Source organism: Taeniopygia guttata, chromosome 10 (assembly GCF_048771995.1).
Source record: "Taeniopygia guttata chromosome 10, bTaeGut7.mat, whole genome shotgun sequence".
In the NCBI taxonomy this organism is placed as follows: Eukaryota; Metazoa; Chordata; class Aves; order Passeriformes; family Estrildidae; genus Taeniopygia; species Taeniopygia guttata.
This window is the reverse complement of record NC_133035.1, coordinates 6,614,479-6,633,683: the sequence shown is the minus strand read 5'-3', so window position 1 is coordinate 6,633,683 and position 19,205 is coordinate 6,614,479. Positions and strand designations below refer to the sequence as shown.

Here is a 19,205-nt window from a genome sequence, read left to right as displayed (position 1 = left end):
TGAAAATGTGACTGGACACAGATCTGGGCAATTTGCTGTAGGTGACACTGCTATAAGCAGAGAGGTTGAAGTAGATGGTCTCTCTGGATGACTTCCAGCCTTACCCAGACTGTCAGGAGCTTCACACTTTTCTGTGGAAAGCTGTATACTACATTCACTCTGTTTACATACCTCAAAAAATCCCCACCAAGGCCAACCAGATTGAAGGCAGCAGCTAATTCTTAATCAATGAACAGGTCAGACTAGCTACATCAAAAAACAGGACAGGATGCCAGGATTGCCTTTTCTATATTTGTTCTTCACTGGAACTTGCATCAGTGGAGAACCAAAATCAAGGTCTTGGGTTAATTTAATAGCAATTATTTGAATTTTACCTTATTAATAAAATCTCTGTAGTAGTTTCTATTTCATTTTAAGACTGGCTAGCAATAACTATGTAAAACGGTTTGTGTAAGAGTATTCTGAATGAACAAATTAAAGCTTAACATGGAAATAGGGTATGGAGACAGGCATTAAAGACAAGCATTTGCACTCAATAACTGCAGCTGCTCAGTGCAGGGTTGCACACAACTCTTGTACTTTGCCTCTGTATTTACCTTAGAAGTCCGCTCTTTGCAGGTATCACAGAGAACAGGGAATGAAACCAGCATCATCCGGTGAAGTGGACTCCTCAGGATCCTCAGGCTGGAGGGCTTGGACAAATCACCACAGAGAAGTACTACAGCTGCTACAGGGCTCCTAATTTTACATTTAAACTTTATTTTAAACGTAAAGAACAGCTGGGGGAAGAACAAGACATTTATTATTGTATATTACTATAATTTTAGAGCTTAATACCTCAGATTCAACTTTAAAAACCAAAACAAACCAAAAACCAAACAAAAAAAACCCCAAGCAACCCCCCCCCCCTTCCCTCCCCCCCAGGCCTTAAACACTTAAAACCTCTGAGGACACAGGCGCTGGTTCCCCACACGCAGTGCCTCTGACGCTGTTTCCCCACACGCGGTGCCCCAGAATGCGGCCCGGGCCAGCCCTGCGTTCACTGATCTGCTCCCGAACGAGGGGACATCGTGAGGGGACATCGTGAGGATCCAGCGAGGACACCGCGGGGACACCGTGAGACACAGCGAGGCCACCCCGCAGCCGGCCCGGCCCGCCTCAGTCCCGTCCCCTCAGCGCCCGGCGGGCGGGAAGGCGAGGGCGCCCCCTGGCGGCGGGCGGGAAGGCGAGGGCGCCCCCTGGCGGCGGGCGGGAAGGTGAGGGCGCCCCCTGGCGGCGGCCGAGCGCGCACCGCCGGCCCCCGGCCGCTCCTCGGGTGCAGATCAAACAAAAAAAAACCCCAAACATGTCACATAAATTCATCTTGAGTTACTTTATTTTCCACAATAATAAAAAATAAATTAGTCATAAACAAAAATAGTTAACATTTTTTCATCAAGGAGAAAATGTATACAATATGAAAATGATGCTGTACAGTTCTGGTTCAGGTACATTGCCACGGATATATATTCCTGAACGAGTCAGAAATCAATTTGCTTATGCTCTCCCCCTTTAATTCACTCAAGGAACTGGCTAATCAGAAAGTTTAGAAAATTATATTATGGATTTACAGTATGACATATATACAAAAATATATATGTAATACCTGTGCTATAAAATTCCCTAAAAAGATGGGTTAGTATAATGAAAAAGCTGGACAAAATGTGAATGGTATATGTAAATAAATACATATTAGGTCCCTTTTAATAAAAATCTGCCTATTCTAAATATTTGAAATATTTTGGTGCAGTGGCTTGTTCCATAGACACAGCTCAGAATTACATATTTCCCATAGACATCTTGTATTTACAAATAACAACAAAATAAGTTATAATAAAGTATATCCTTCTGCCAAAATCAAATATGAGGGTCAAATAGACAATTTTATACATAATATAAAAGGGTTTATTTTGTCTCCCGTCCTTCCTGATCCTCTCTGTAGATCCTGAGTGACTATGATGGGACTTCACAAGCTCGTATGTACCCAACCCCTGGCAAGGCCACTGGTCTCAAGAGACCCAAACACAGTGAGGAAAAACAGGAAAAACAGCAGCAAGGACGTGCTGCAAGGTCAATGATTCACCAGAATGAAGCTCCCCTCCTCTCCAGGTATAATGGTACTTATCTGTACCAAATTATAGTATGGGGGAAATAGAAAACTGGGGACTCTTGCTCCTCTGAACTTCTGGTTATTAAAAGGTGAGAAGAACCAAATTCAGGTCTGCTATGATTTCTCTTAAATGAAATTTTCTCCCTTTCCCCAGTGAATTTTGCCCACAGTGAAACATTATAATGATTACAAGTTTGCTTTAAAATTTATTGAAAATGTTGAGTGGATGATTTTTCATTTCTGATATAGAAATAATTATTTTATTGTTTTCTAAACAATGCCTAATTTCATCTCCCACAAACATTCTGTAAGTATAGCAATAAATTAAGTTTACTTTCATGTTCAAAATTTCATGGTTTTTGTTCCAATTACAGGCATGCAATGAATTATCTGCCCAATACACAGAACAGTTCCCAAGAAGTCAGAGACACTAAGTTTCAAGAAAACCAGGTAAACACACAGCTTTTCCTTGGTGAGGACCATAACTATTTCTGTGCAATCGATGTTACATATGAGAATAAAGGGCCACCACAGACTTCAACAGCTGTGCAACCACAGGTTCAGTGCTCAGGAATTAATTCAGTATGCCCTTTACTACTGTGCATTTTAAACTAGCCAACACGGATATGCACAGACACAAAAATCCAGGGGCTGGCAAAAATACAGCTCTCTTAACAGCTGGGCTTATTTCTAACACAGATTAAACAGGGATAAAAGTGAGATAAGAAGGAGAGGAGAAGCATTGGTGGTGGTGTAAAAGGGAGATAGGTCAGGATGAGGATGGGGAAAAACAAAGCCCTAAAAGGCACATTTTACTACTTACAGTGGTACATGTTATGAAGAGAGGAGGCCAAGCTTCCTGTATGAGCCGAAGGCTGTTTGTTTGAGCACCTCCCTCCTTCCTCCCTCAGTGATGACCACTGGCACTGTCCAGGACTATAGACTGCATGGCTGATACAAGACTGCACCATATTGCCACAACATTGGGATCTAAGCAACAACATTAAACACTGCTTTATTCATAGACAAAGTTCTCCATTTGTGAAGTACTGGGAAAAGCAGGAAGTTTATGTGTGTAATGAGGAAGACAGCAGTTGCCTGTGCAGGGATTCTGAGGTGGTCCTGCAGTGAGCCTGTGGCCATCCAGGGTGAGCTTCAAGGCTGGGGCCTGCAGCACACCCAGGTCTCCTGTGCTGCACCCCAGCACTGCCCTGCTTCCTAAAAAGCCCTTCCCTATTCAGAGCCCTGGGGGCTGAAGGTCACAGCCACCAAAGCAAACACCGACTGTCTCACTGCTGGCCAAGGCAGACACATCCACAGGTCATTCCCAGAGGAGCAACCCGCAGGCTTTCACACCATCTTCTGGGAGAGGAAGGGAGGACTCCATGAATTCAGTTCTCAAATTTAGAATACACAGGTATTCTACCTACATATGTTTGAAGATGACATTGCACAGGAGCTAGTAAACCCTGACAAGCCCTTGGTAAGGTGATAAACAACTGCACTAGGAATCCTCCATTCCAAATGGAAAGTGCTTTGAGACACAGAGCCTGCTCTGGATGAAGCTGATTTTGGCCAGCTGCATGTCTATAAGACATGAGGTTGTATGCAGATTTTACCCCAGCTGGACTCTTTCAATAAGTATCTAACTTACTCTGGACTTCCTGGATTGCATAAAGTATCTTCAAGGCAAGGAAGCATTTTTTTTCCACCATTCTGCATTTTTTGGACTGTCAGAAAATGTTAAAATGTCAGAAAAAGAAATTCAAACATTAAAAATCAGAAGTGTGCATAATTGATATTTGCAATTGATAATACGCATAATTACTTACTTATACTGGTTTCACATCTGCTCTGTGTCTACCACATTCATTAAGGCCACCTTTGACTTGAAAATAAAGTCAGATCCCCTGCAGGCATCATCCTAAGTTGGGGCACTGCTCTATTAGAACAAACACTTGCTATAGGCACAAAGTCTTGCTTTGTGAGATGGTGAAATCTTAGCACAGCACTTGTGCAGACAATATTAGTATATCAAAGTGCTGATGAAAAGGGCTCATTCGTTCATGTTGCAGGAACAACTATTTTAATAATGCTGACAACATGAGAAGAGATGATAAATGATTAGGTTCAGCAGCATTCTGGTACTTTTCTTACTATTAATATTTACTTACCATTAGATATTTAATTAGGTAAAACTGTTGGTTTTTTTTAATCTGGTACATCTGAAAAATATATCTCTTTACTTAAAAATAAAGTAAAATTTGTATAACCATAGCTCACTACATTCAATTCACAAAGCTGCATACTTTAGATGTAATACAGGGTTATACTGCTATGTGTATGTATATATTCCTTGATAGCTCTCACAAACATTGTCTACATTAGTGGCAGCTTAACAGAGCCTACAAAATGATCCTCTTTGTAAAACAAGCACATGGCCATATATTTCAGAGCAAAATAACAAATTTTATAAAATAGGGGGATCTATCTATGTGCTGAGTCACTGACAGTCTCACAGCCAAAGCATGTGTAAGAAGAATTTGTTCTATGACTGCAAACCAGATTCTCTCTGCATCTCATTTGCCTTGGGGATTTCAGGAAGCCTTTTTTATGGAACAGGTATTTCCCTCAAGCTGACAGGAAACACTTCCTTGGGATGAAAGATAACAACAAAAATTTTATAATGTGTATCAAGATTTGCTGAAATACACAGATGAGAGATACACAGATGAAAATCTGTATTCAGAAGTATTGGATTCCAGAGCTGTTTACCCTGCACTTTATCCATATCATTCTTTGGTCAAGAATCTAAGGAACATAATATGATAAAAAAATCTGTAAGTTATCTCTGTGGAGAAATCTTGTAATACAAGGAAACAGGTGGACTGTGAAAGATTCATGAACTTGAAGTTTCCTAATTAGAGTTTCTGTTTCTAACAACTTTATGTCTATTATTTACAGTGAAAAAGCCCAAGTCAAAGTGTACAGAAACAGCCAATGACATTTTTGGCTGACATACAACAATTTATAGTCACTATTTATAGTACCTCCAAATTTTAGGGGAAACACTTCTTCATTTAATGTAGCCAAACAGTAGTAGTTTATCATGTCCAAAATATATTTTTCAAGAGTGACCGAATCAAAACATTCAGAAGTTAATCTCAAAGCAAGGCAGCTTTTAGACTACAGGAATTCCACCTTCCTGTGGCTCCCAGCACATAAGCTGATGTGACTGGTTTCACACCCAGCAACCTTCGCCTCCCAGCATTCCTCTCCACCAAAGCAGCAAGAAGAAAAGGATACACAATGAGGCTCAAACATGGCTCTGCATCAGTGGCAGGATACCTTAACCACACCTCTGGGATTGACTGAACATAGATTATTACAGCTGCTTTGCAACTCAGACATCAGGCACTTTAGGAACAGATGCATAGATGGGCATCACAAATGTACAAGCAGTATGCTGTAATAAACAGCTGAATAAACAGAGGTGTTTATTTTTTTCCCCTCAGCCTTATTTACACATTTGAAAGACCTCTCAAAAAAAGGCTAGAGAACATGCAGATAATTCAAAAGCTCATCTGCACTGCATAGTATACTATTTGCCTTTAGCAAGTCTCAAGGCTTAGTACAGTAATTGCAGAATTCCGCTCTAAGTCTGCAGCCATTATTAAATTATAGAAGATGAGTGGTATGAATAGATCTGTGCAATGAAACACTGAGCAAAGAAAGACAAGTATGTTGTAATAAGTGATCAAGTCCTGAAGAATGCCAATAGCTAAGATCCTCTTTGCACAGATACTCAGCTACTAGACTCATACTGCTGCCTGATACCAGGAGTAACAGACTGCTATGAGGCACACAGGCCTCTCTCCTTTGGTGGTTCTTTCAGAAACTGGTGACATATCCAGACTAGGTCTGAACAAAGTACTTTGGTTTGGAGTTGTTAAACAATAGTGCAGAGACAAGAATTAGGCAAGATCCCAGTTCTGAAATAAGTCCCCTACAGGAAAGAGACCTCACCAATGGAAACCATCACTTTTTATACCAGCAAAGGCCCTTGACTCTTCTGCTTAACCTGTCTCACTGACAGCTGCAGCTGTTAAAGACTTAAAGAGCTAGACACTAGTGTCACTCTGGTAGGGAATGTATTTTAAATTCCATACAAAATTATGAAAGCATATCTTTACGAGTTTATTAACTAAATATAAAGGCACCTTCTGGCAGTCAAGTGTGTATGTATTTGCTGCCTAAGGACAGGGCATCAGTTAAAATGACAACTGAGAGAGCTTAACAGTGACTCTGATTTATTATGAATGGACTGAAGAAGTTAAAAATATATGTTAGAGTGCTAGGAAACTGATGATAAATGCTTTTCAAGGGTTTTGTTCTTTGGGAAGTCATTTTTCTCATGCATGTTTCATTGATTTAGCCCTCTAACTTAAGGCAGTCCAAAACACCAAGTAAAAGTAAGCACTCAGAAAATAATGGAGCAGCTGCATCCATACTGGTCAATTATCTCCAGTAATTGCCTGCAATTGATTTTAGTTTTCATTAATTTCACAATCTTAAGGCCAGCATGTTCCTTAAATAGGTATCTGATGAGCAGGTGCAAATAATAGTATCATTAAAAATGAATGCTTTTAAAAAATCATGATTTTACAACAAACATCCTAGAAGAGATAACTGCACAATAATTGTAACTGAAAGGGCATGAGATTTAACCATAGCCTTGATGCACTCAGCAATAGAAACCCCATCTCTAAGAAGCTACAGCTGCTGCAGTCCAAGCAGCAGTGCCCAAGCTCCGTGTGAAGAGTGCCCCTGCTGCTGTGAGCAGAGCAGGAGGCGTTATCTGCGCCCCAGGAAGCCGGGCTGTCTGTTTGCCACGCGGCTGCAGGAGGCACAGCAGGCGGTTTTGTAATAGGTGTACACACAGAGCCGGGCCTGAACCACCACGTTGCAGTTGTAGTACTTATCCTTGCAGTTCTCATCTGTGGAGAGACAGGAAGAGAGAAGAAACTAAAGAAGCAACAAATAATCAGTTCACTTCCTTTTACCATGTAAAACTCCTTGGACCTGTATTTAAACATTCATTTTCAGTTTAAAACATGTTATCTAAGCAAATAAGTTAGATTATTTAGGATTTCATATAAAGATACATAAAGCATGTAAGAAATGTAGCTATTTCCATCTCCCCGGGTTTTAATGTTGTTATCTTAAAGTATGTTGACTAATTCTCAACTGAAAGTTGTTGGAGACCATTCAGAGTTAAAATTGTCTCTGAATTCTTGCATCTTTCTCTTCCTAGCCATCCTCATTACTATAAAAATCAAATCTGTATGAGATGAATGACTAATTCCAATGCAAATTAAGTGCATCCCTGTATTTACTATATACAAAAGAAAAGTGAATTGCTTCATTGCACTTAATACCTTAGTTTAATTTTGTTGGTTCTTATAGAACCTGTTTCCAAATAGAGTATATAATGATCCATTTTTTTGTTTTAAATACTCTTCCAAGAGAAACCTCGGAGAATGCAAGGAGGCTGCAGAAAAACTCCCTGTATGTCCCATTTTCACAGAAGCAGATCACTCACATTCTCAGCAACTTCAAGAATAAGCCAGTTTCTTACACATTACAAGGAAACATTTTTATTGGAAACCTACTTTTAAATCACAGAAAAGAGCTGTATTTTGTGTAAAAAATAAAACCCTGAACTCAATAAAGAAAATACACTATTAAAGCCTCTGCAAGACTGTAAAATAACTTCTCCACTAGATGGAGTTCCACAGTTAAAACAGAAGTTTCCTCTGCCTTACCTATTTCAGGGACACAATCCTGTGTATTACATGGTTCCTTCTCTTCAGGTTTGAGCTGTGGATCACACTGAGTACTGGCTGCCATGTCATCCGACAGACACCGCACCTCCCGAACCCGAAATCCTCCTTCACAGGACTTGGAACACTGAAACAATGAAGGTGAAGTTCATGAATGCCATAGGAGATGTGTAATTACAGAAAGAAAACAAGGGAACCCTGATGCCATACCCAGGGATCACTGCGGCCTTTTATCAACTTCACCCTACTAGCTTTCATTTTCTACCTAGGAAGCCCTTATTATACAGGTAAAATTTTCTTCAAGATTCCCAAACATTTTTGACCACAGGAGCAACAAGAGGACAAATGAACATAGTGGATGCTGTGCAACTGAAATCAAGCTAGAACAGTTCCCTTTTGGAATTTATTACTTAGCATCTGCTTCTTTAATTAGTCTGGTTGTTCTCTGCTAATTTAGATGTATCTCCCAAATCTACTTTTTCCATAGTGTTCACATTTCCTGCTTTAAGAACTTAACTGCACTGAACTTTATTACTTGACTGCCCTGCCCTCCACCGCCCCTTTTGCCGTTTATATATAAGCAAGAATAATTTTAATAACCTTTTTTTTGTCTTGCTCTCAATTATTTTTCACTTCTTGCAACACAATGATTTTACTAAGCATTTTATGTTTCTTTGAATTTCTAAGGGAAATATTTCTGTTCTCCTTCAGGGTCTGTTATGAAGCAGAGACTTTTGTACTTGCTTGTTATGGTACTTTTAAAGCCAATTATTACACATTTCTGGCCATACTGAAGCAAATCCCCATTGGCCAAGGATTTTGCCTGAGTGAGGTCTTTGAGATTTGGCTCACTGTCCAGTTTGACCTAATGCTCAAAAACTTAATTAAACCTGAGTTATTTATGATTAAAACCTTAATAGCCCAAAACTAGTAAGAATGTTTTCTTTCTCACTTTTTTGGGCATAATTACTTATTTTCCTAACATTGCATAAACAACTTACAATGATAATAAAATCACATATTGTAAAAACCTAATTGAAGTAGTCTCAATATTATATTTTTTAACTGCTTTTTCATCTTTAAGCACAACCCTTACCTACATTTGAAAGGGCAGCCATATGTAACAGTAATAGAACATGTTTTTTTCTAGAGTTACTCCTGTTACATGCCTGTATAGAACACTGTAATTATTCCACATCCACATCCAGCCATAAGGACTTCAGGTCTGCAGAGATCTTAAGCACTTAGAATGGAACCAAGACTCACATCACACTTCACACAAACCACTCTGAGCTGCATCCACATTGCAGAGCTGCCACTGGCAACCTGACCTACTAAGGGTCCAATGCATTCGATACGGTGTCATCTCATTCTAAGAGGACAACGGACTTTCTGATTTTCATTTAAGACAATAATGTTGACATTTTTTGTAGAAAACAAATAATCTATGTCAGATATAAGAAATTATAAAAAGACAGATGTAATTGAAGTGTTTCGTGGCACAGTGGTGAATGTAGCTGGTCCACTTCCAGGGGAAACTGAAGATACACGAAGTCATACAACACATTTTCTCTCAGTGAAATTCTAAGTATTACAGTGAAGAGTTTACAGTAAAATATTATGGTAAAACTGACTCTAAGAAATTAATGCATCCCTCATTCTTTATTAAATGCTCCTTAACTTTAATGAAACTAGAGATCTGAAAGGAACTTCTAAGTGCACCACACTGTCTCACTGTAAGGGCCAAACTAACTTTAGAAACCAGGAAGATTCTATGAAGAAGACATCAATGATACAAAGACGACTGTGTAGTGTCTCTTTCTGGTTAAGATACTTCCTGAATTTTCTATGTTCCACCAGGCAAAGAGTATGCTTTCTTTTTATTATCACTCCCGTGCAAAGTTAAATCAATTTCAGGATGGGTGGTTGTATGCAAATGGTGTTTTCTTTCAACAGAAACAGAAAAATATGTATCAAACAAAGTACAGATACAGGAAAATATGATAGACTTACTGTGCTCCATTCTGTATGAAACCACTTAGATCCACATGGTTTGAGGTAGCAGGACTGCTGGCTGGGAGGTTTTTCCAAATACGAACATTCATAGGGGTTCAAAACATCAAAATTACCTTCAGTTTTCCTAACACAAATTACTTCTCTCTGCTGAGTTCCACTACCACATTCAGTAGAACACTGTATCAGGGAACAAAACAAAGTGGGAAAATCTGTTACTCTTTTCATGTCCTTCAACTTGTTTACAAAGTAATGTTTCTCCACATCACATGCTACCATGGACTCAAAACATATTTCTAATTATCTTCATGAAGAAGACATATGACTCTAAGTGTACTTCTGGAAAAATCTCAAAGTGTAGTTTTACCTGCAGCTACAAAAAGAAACTGGTATTTATTTTTCCAATCAACAGAGAAGCATAATTCACTTTCTCCATACACAGTGTTACTGTTTCTTGCTGAAGCAGGATCGTCTGAACTTCGAAGGGTTATAAGGTTAGAGCACAGTTTTGTAGCTTTACAAAGCCTCACATTCTGTGCTGTTTTTAGAAAATTCCTTAATCTGCCAGGGTGTTATTTTCATGCTTTCAGGTATCTATGTGATGTAGTGTTGGTTCCAGTTCTGAAAAGTGAATTTTACTCACATGGATTCCTACTGCCCATTTAAAGGTTAAGTACACACACAATACTGTTTCTGGCACTTGTATAAAGGTTTTCAGAAGATGATTACAGCAATATATTGGTCTCTAGGTTGTATAAAGGACTATGATTTCCAGAAGGTTTTTCCAGCCTAAACTAATGAAATGTTCCTAACACTGGAGATCTTCTTTATATTTTTGGTAGAATTTACAATCTCTTTACCAGATTCCCACAAAACTCTTGAGCTGAATGAAGAACCTTAAGAAGTACAACAATTTCACGTTCTTTAACGCAAAACATCTCATTCAATGGTTCCTCCTAAAGGCACCATCTGAACACCCAACCTCAGCTCTGGCAGAGGAAGGCCAGCCCTCAGTGCTCCCTCCTGCTCTGCCCTACCAACTACTCTCATTTTGTTATTGAAAACCAGATAGACCAGCTAGGACTTGGCTGGTAGAATTGATGTTGTCAGACTCAACTTTCAGACTGGGAAAGACTTTGTACCCTTGTGTCCATCAAACAATTCAATTCCATGCAAAGAAAGAAGGTGAATTAAAGAATAGTCAGGATGGTCTGTCTGAACACTTCTCCAGCACTGAAAAAATGGGTACAGAGTTCCTATTCACTATCTGGAGCAGCCTGAGTAACAAGGCCTGGGTTTCATCTGTTATTAGAACTGCAGATAAAGATTTTAAAAATCTGAATATGTTATTATTGTTACACATATTCTTATACACAAAAATTATTACTTGCACTTGAAAGCATTAGAACAGTATTGGCTCTGTAATCTCCCCCTCAGCTGTACCAGTTCAACTTCCAGCTCCCTGTCTCCTGGAAGGATTGTGGGATCTGCAGTGCAGTCAGTTAACAGCACAGCTCCAGCAGTCCCAAAGCTCTCCAGGCTATGCCAGACCCTACACAAAGGGACACAAATGCCTGGGCATGAGTTAACAGCTTCTGAAATGCTTTTGTACCTGACAGAAGAAATGTTCATTGGAACAAGGGCTACTAGATGTGGATGAAGAGAAGAATTTACTTTGAGGAAAGAGCATCAGTATAGAGGCCACTAACCAAAATTTGTTATTTTGCCTGTTTTGTTAATGGCTTTCAGTACAACAATACCAAAGCTAACTTTTGGATTTAGCCATTGCTTTTTGCCTTCTTTATCTTTTGGAAATTTCATATGCATACATATGTATAGGTATGTATCACCCTGCATTTCTGCATGATCACAAAGGCTCTACTTTAAGAATTGCAAATCCATTGCTTTTGTGTTTACCTGAACATGCTGAGCAGAATTCTGTCACCATTCTTTTCATAAATATGCTGGGTCAGTAGGTGAAAAGCAAAAAATGAAGATAGAGAGGAGAAGAAGGACTTTTTTTTTTTCATCAAAGTAAAAAACTGAGCAGATGCTGAAAAGTATTGAACATCAACTCAGTAAAATACAGGAAAAAATACCAAATACTCTTGAGAGAAATACTTTAGATTGTCAGTATTTAGATACTCTGTCAGATAATCTGTCAGTACTTAGTTATTCTAAAATACCAAAAAAATATTCTAGAGAGATGAAGAAATACCTTATGGTACGCATCTTTATTGCATCCAAATACCAGTTTAAAAGTAAAATACCAATAGAAAAGCAACAGATATGTTAGATTTGGTGCCTGGCTTACCTGTGTCCAGCCCCCAGCAAACCACTCCACTTTCCCAGCACAGGGCCCATTATTACAGGGAGTTGTTTCCGAGGGTCTGTTGTTGCCGCAGCCTTCCAGAGGCAAACTGCTGACGTGGTTGGTCATGCAGACCACGGAGCGCGTGCGGATCCCGTCCCCACACTCTGCGGAGCACTGCAGCAAGAGACACAACACGGTCACTTGTGAGCCCTCAGACTGCACAGGGAAATGACAAGTGACAGTCATGGAAGTTGTCATTCATGCAAAGCCAATTATTTGTACTTGTAATGCAGCTGTAGCAAATTGTATTACAGTTTCATACTTCTGAAAACACTACAAGTAGTACCTGCCTTTACAGTCAGAAATGCAAGGAATAGCTAAGAAAGAAATCTCTTGGTTTACAGCTTTTTGTTAGCTTTCTTACTTTCCTTTCTTCGTCCTGTCCATAAATTCTTCCAGTTTTCATTTTATTCATATTTTTTCACACTAATTAGTAGCTCTGAGAATGGGTAATTTCAATAAAAATAGGACAGCAGTCCTATTTCAGCCTTTGTTTTGCTCTCCGGGTTTCTCCTCCAAGCATTCAAGCTGTCAGCCAGGTGGATGTTACACAAGCTGAAAGGACAAGGCAAGGGCTTGTGGCACTGGGAGTAAAGACAAGACTGCACAGCACATCCTGGAACTCTTCCATATAACAGACTGACAGAGTATGACAGCACAGTAAAGTAGAAAAATATAAATTATTTTGACAGGTAATTTCAAAAGATTCAGGTAAATCCTCAGTAAATGACTGTAACTGTAACTACCAAGAGTTATTGCCCAATCTGTTTCAACTGTAAGTTTTAAATTTGTTTTAGAAAAGGTGGCCATAGAAGCTTACATCTATTCCCTGTTGCATTTTAATGATATGACTTTCCAATAACTAATGTTCACCATTCTGAAAGTTACACTGCTAAATTCTGAAATCTCTTACTAAACAGTGATATGTAGATTCTTATGCCACCTATTCAGGGACAGTATGCATGTCACTCACAAATCACAGGATAAGTTCCATTTATGCCCTTAGAGTTTGTTCTTTCATCTACTGAAGCAGGAAAGTCTCTGGTATTTCACTGTCCTAAGCAGCATCAAACTATGGACATTTAAAAAACAGAAACATGCCAAGGAAATAAAGTCTCGTGTTTGACTGTTCCTTTGTTGCTTAGTTATTTCTTGATCTTCCCTTTTGTTTTCTGTTAAAATGCATTTAGCATTACGTGTACAGACCATTAACAAAGAAGAAAAACCTATGTGCAGCTCACTGAAAGATATGTATACAATGGAATTTAAACAAAGCAATTATATTCCACATGCAAAGAAACCCACAAATAAATACGCAATATATGATAGAAAAAGATGCATTTGATTGCTATTTCAGATTTTAAACACCCAATGTAATTAGGAGGAACTGTGTATTACTTCCACAATGAGCACCACATTCCTTGTGAATGCATTAGAACATTTAAAAAATTTTGTTGACTAAGAATGAGTCAAAAACTGGTAATGAGACACAAAGTTGATCATGTACTTGATTTAGCTGCCATTGGTAAAAGTGTCAGGGTTCACTTCCAATAGTTCAGCTGCAAAACAGTAGATGCCATGAGAACACCACTATTAACAAGACCAACAAACACAGTCACTCATCTTCTTGAGAGAGCCCAGTGACTGAAAATGCCATTGGTAGCAAACTGCTCTTTACTCACTTACAGGGAGGAACACTGGTTACTTGTGTGAAACATGTAGTCATGTTACACTTATTCCACTGATACAGAATAGAAAACCACTTTTCCTATCAGCAAGTTTATTTCTTTCACAGGAAAGAAGCAAATAGAATAGCAAAACTTTACTGATAAGGAATACCTAGAAAACTAAAGAAGTGATTAATCTCTTTAGAAGCAATTTTTCTAACAAAGTACAATTTTTGAAAAACTAGAAATTCAGGTGTCTTCCTCCATCTGCAACATCAAGTAATTAAGCATCTCTTAAATGATGCCTAGAAGTAACATAATGAACCTTGGTGGTGCACAACAAAATTTTCCACCTTCAAGCAGGTATGTAAAATAGATTCACCTCCTCAGCAAATCAATTTCATGGCTAAGGAAGCTTTTTCAAGGTAAACTGGTAAAAATCTTGAAAATACAAGAATAACATAAATTGTGCTAGCAGTGAGCATTTTCCTGTTCATACAAACTACAACTAAACTACACCCATTTCAGACAGGCCACTCACAGGTGAGCTGAGCCCCACACTGTGGCTCCCACTCAACCCTACAGTGTGGAAATCAATTCTGTGCCTGTTCCCATTCCAAGTGTGTCCAATTACATTAAGCAGAGAGAACTTATGCATATACTCTGTAAATACTTTTCTTATTGATAACTAATTTTCATTTGACAATCTAGTTTGCTTTTCTGCTTTGCAAACCAGAGCTGGGAACAAATTTAGTCTGTAAAGTCATCCAGAAAATCTCCCTAGTCTTATGTTTTAAATGATTATGTTATGAACTAGGCTTGCATATCAAATAACAGAGGAAATACCAAATGGGAAGGTATAGGGTTGTTCCACTCTCTGCTGCAAGATTTTGCTACAGATTAACTACCCTCTAAGGATTTACAAAGCAAACTTAAACCTGAATGTTTCACATTATGCATTTGTTTTTTCATGTTTTTATCTCCTTTTCAGCAAAAAATCTTCTCTGTGAAAATCATGGATTTCTAAAGTCCAAGCCAGGGTGTAGGGAGTTGGATAATGAATCTTTTCCCCTTGTTTTTCACAATTGACACATCCATTACTTTCAATTTGGTGCCATTGATTTGTTGCATTAATACATAGTAACTGCCATAACCTAACATTGTGAAACATGAGGAACTTTCACAAGCTGCAACTTTATTCTGGTCCTATTATTAAAGATATTTTGTTTCACAGTCTTGTTTTAATTGGCACAAATTCCTCAGAAACCTCCGTCTGTGTTTTAAGGAGTCTGCCATTTTTCCTCTTCCTGAGGTCCTTCCCTCATGAGTTCAATTTCAGAAGCTTTCCATACCCATTAAAAACTAAAAATAAAACCCCTCATTCAGGGCTCTGATAGTTGTCGGAAAGCAACTGAGCAGCAGTCCAGGAAAATAAGGCAAGTTCCTGCAAACTTGGAAAACTCTAAGTGGAAGCCTGAATTTTTGTCACAGCTACAAGACAAGGGTAGAACAAAAAAAAAAAAATCCCTTTTAGCAGTGCCAGTTCCTCTTCACTAACATGCCAGCCCTACTCATTACGCTCAAATGTGGCAGCAGACCACAGGAGAGTGGCAGCAGGAATTCTCCTGGGCCTCCAGAGAGCTTTCACACAGGCCTCAGCATCACTGCTAGCCTTAATTAAATTTTTTAATAACAACCAATTGAATTTGAGTAAAACACCCCCATTTGTGCAGGATTTCTGTCTACCACACTTTTAACCTTCATCACCTTTATTATCTCCCACAAGATAGTAAAGACTTTCACAGTCATCCTCCTGATTTACTGCAAAAAAAATAAAAATAAAAAATTATGTTTCAAATACATTTATAAAACTCCTTAGCATTATTCTACCTACTCTGAGAAAATCCATTTCAGAAGGGATTTTAGACAGATTATGGAACCTTTGTTTTTCCAATAATACACTCAGAATTGTATTTCAGAAGATCACTTCTGCCACAGCAGACTGGGGCAGATTTTCGAAAGACATAAACCCACTGAGAGCTGCCTTGATTTCTTAGAAAAGGAAAAAAATAATTAAAAGGGAATGACAGAAGAAATATCTTTTTGCACTGTCAAAACATTTTCTGATACCTAGATTTAAACAGTTTCCCTTAGAGTGCTGTCCTCCTTGCAACCACAGGTACAGCCAGGCAGGCTTTAGGGGCTGAACTGGGGCAAAGCAAGGCCAGGGTTAGGGTTAGGCTTAGGCTTAGAGCGGGAAACACAAAATCTCCCTTCTATCAAACCCTCCTGGCTGTATGTTTCATTGCAAATATGAAGTGAGTTACATATTTATATATAAAGAATACAAACCTTCTATTTCCATATAAATCCCACATGAAATCAGTGAAAAAGGGTATTTTATCTTTTTTTTTTTATTTTATACTAAAACAAATAAACAGTGATAATAAAAAAATTGAACTCTTGCACAAGCTTAATGGTGACTTTTCTTTTTTCCCCCCAAGATTCAGGAGATTTTAAGTGAAGTATCCAGATTTAAATAAAAAGCAGTGAAAGCAGAGTGTAAGCTACAATATTCATTGGTAGTTCCACATTTGACTGGTCAACAAACACACTTGAACCTTTTAGGCAATGTTTAGAATTGAGAGGAAGAATGCATTGATTTTTACGAAGTTCTCCTTTTACTACAGTTCTCTTGCAGGAGATTATTACAGAAGCATTGCTGTTACTCCTTTTAATGAAGAGTAAAATCCAGAGCATGTGTTTGGTTTGTTTTGATTATGTTCCCTGATGTGCAGCATTTTTTCTTTCTTCCCAAGATTTTATTTTGGCCACAGAATCTCATTAACATCTAAGAATTGTTTGTATTTTGGCCTCTTTTCTAAGTAGGCTCTAAACATAAAATGAGAAACAAATGAACAGAGGAGATGGCAATGTGGAATAAACAAAAATGCAGGAGGGAAATGCTTCAGTTAGCTGGAAGGAAACATTGGTGAGTCTCCCATTGCTGTAAATCAGGAGAATGCAGTTTCCCGCTCCTGACCCATAGGAGAAATAAACTTTCCAGCAATTAGAGCTGTCAAATAATCAGTCATGTGAAATGTTTGCAAGAATCTCATCTGCTCCCATCAATCCCATTTTGTTGCTAAGTTCAGTAAGGTTCACCAGATTTACTCTACTGATTAATGGACGCTGTTTGGTGGAACTCTGCTGCTTTAATGCAGGATGACATCTTTGGAGACTTATGAGACAGGAAGCAATCTTTCTACAAATGCATATAAAAATATCACAAAAGTTTGTCCACACTCTCTATAGGCAAAAGAGGTTAAAGATCACATAGAAGTCAAAGTCATGAAACTTAAGTTAATTGTCTTATTTATGTTCAAGATAGAGCAATAAATGCAAAGACAGACAAAGTATGACCAACCAGTCTCATTTTGCTACTACTATTTTAACCTGTAATCTTTTCCATTTGAAGTGGGTAAAAATTTCTGCTTCTCTCAAGATTAAGCCTGGGGGTATCAATAGATGGTGTTTAGACCTATTTCCCATACAAGGAACAACAGAATATACTTTTCAGAAAATTAATGTTTCCCAAGAACAAATTGCTTTCCCTTCTTCCTTTCCAGAGTGCACATGGTGGCCACACACCTCGAAAGCTTTGTAGGTAAAAGTGTTTGTGTAACATACACTCAATGGACTCTGATACCTGTTTATCAAAATACCACAAATCAAGAACTGCATTGTATTAGGAACATGAAGGGGTTTTTAACTACATATATAAAAATTCAGTGTGTGCAAAAACTAACACCAAGGAGGTCAATGCCATGGGGCAAAACAGGTGGCCCATAAAATACATAAATACATTGTGGGAAAGCAAGACTGGAGAACACAGCAAGAAGGCAGCCAAGTGTTATTTACAGGATAAAGCAACATATAGCCCACCCTGGGAAGGAAACACAACTCCTACACACAAATTTGTATGTGCTCTACAGATTTTTTAAGTGCACATATGTAATACTGCTGAAGTCACATTTAGGGAAAAGCAATGATATAATAATCTAGTCCAGAACCACACAAACTATTAATGATACTATAAATAACTAGCGTGATTTCTGCATCAATTAAAATTTTGTACAGTCTCAGTAAAATAAGAAAACACAAAATCTTTTCATCATTCCTAAATTAGACCATGTTCTGTTCTTAAAACAGTGTTAAAGAACTCCCATGTCAAATCCTGCACCAATATCAAATCCTGAAATTGAAGATCTGCTGTCAGCAAAGACAATGGTAATTTTGATGTTGCTCTGCTTTTTAATTGATGTTTTGCTAGTTAACCAAGGTTATATTGTAATGGCCCATGCATCCCATCAATCCAGACAGGGAAGTCTGATCTATCCCTTGCTGAAAGAGGAAGTACATGCCTAACCAATCTCTGACAGGCTTCTGGAAATCTCTACTTGCTGTATGTGCAACTGTACACATGAAGTGTTTGCAAAGTGGGTTCAGAAAAGGCCTTCTCTTCCAGCTGTAACTAAGTCTGAACTCAACCATTTCAAAGTTCCAAAAGTTATGATAAGTTCTTTTACCTCTTATTTCTAGGCATGGCTGAAATGTCAAAATACAATGGGAAAGACTGTTCTGTGGTATTTCCAGCTGGGACTTGAAGTAGGCATGTAATAAATCTCACAAAGAAGGTCTGTTCTTGTGAGATTTCCAGCACAGTTTTGCAGACTCAAGAGGTTTGAACAAGATTTTTTAAAGCATTTGAACTTTTGGCTGCTTATCTGAACCATTTGTGGCTGCCCATCGCTGATCTATGCTTATTGCTGAACTGTGGCTTGGCTTAAAGTACTTTTTAAGGAATTGTTTGGGAAATGACACATGCAAAGCTCATACACCTGGGAATGACCATTTCTATTCCATGATGGAATTCTTCTCTTATTTTTCAAAGAAACACACTCCTCTAGAAAGAAAGAGAAATTTCTGCTCCTAAGATGCAGCCCTTTCAAGGCACAAGAAGACAGCTAACAGCCAAAGGCCTGGCCTTGCAAATCTGTTCACTGCTGCCACTGGAATCACTGCCCCGAGTGTCTCAACATCCGAGTTATGGGTTATGTGTGAATCTGAGGAGATCCTGCATGTTCCACCTCAAATCT

General features: G+C 38.5%; 1 protein-coding gene across 3 annotated transcripts in view; it reads right to left on the bottom strand.

Annotated features, from left to right (window-relative positions):
• Window positions 1-1,353: 1,353 nt before the first annotated feature.
• THSD4 (thrombospondin type 1 domain containing 4) overlaps window positions 1,354-19,205 on the bottom strand; it is a 236,772-nt gene continuing 218,920 nt past the window's right edge. For all 3 annotated transcript variants that reach the window (XM_030281191.4, XM_072934125.1, XM_030281192.4), the window contains 4 exons: window positions 12,320-12,493; window positions 10,006-10,185; window positions 7,975-8,119; window positions 1,354-7,146 (listed from right to left, as the gene is read on the bottom strand). In XM_030281191.4, the coding sequence (XP_030137051.4) occupies window positions 7,004-7,146; window positions 7,975-8,119; window positions 10,006-10,185; window positions 12,320-12,493 (642 nt within the window). In that variant the 3' untranslated portion in view covers window positions 1,354-7,003. The remainder of the gene's footprint in view (window positions 7,147-7,974; window positions 8,120-10,005; window positions 10,186-12,319; window positions 12,494-19,205) is intronic.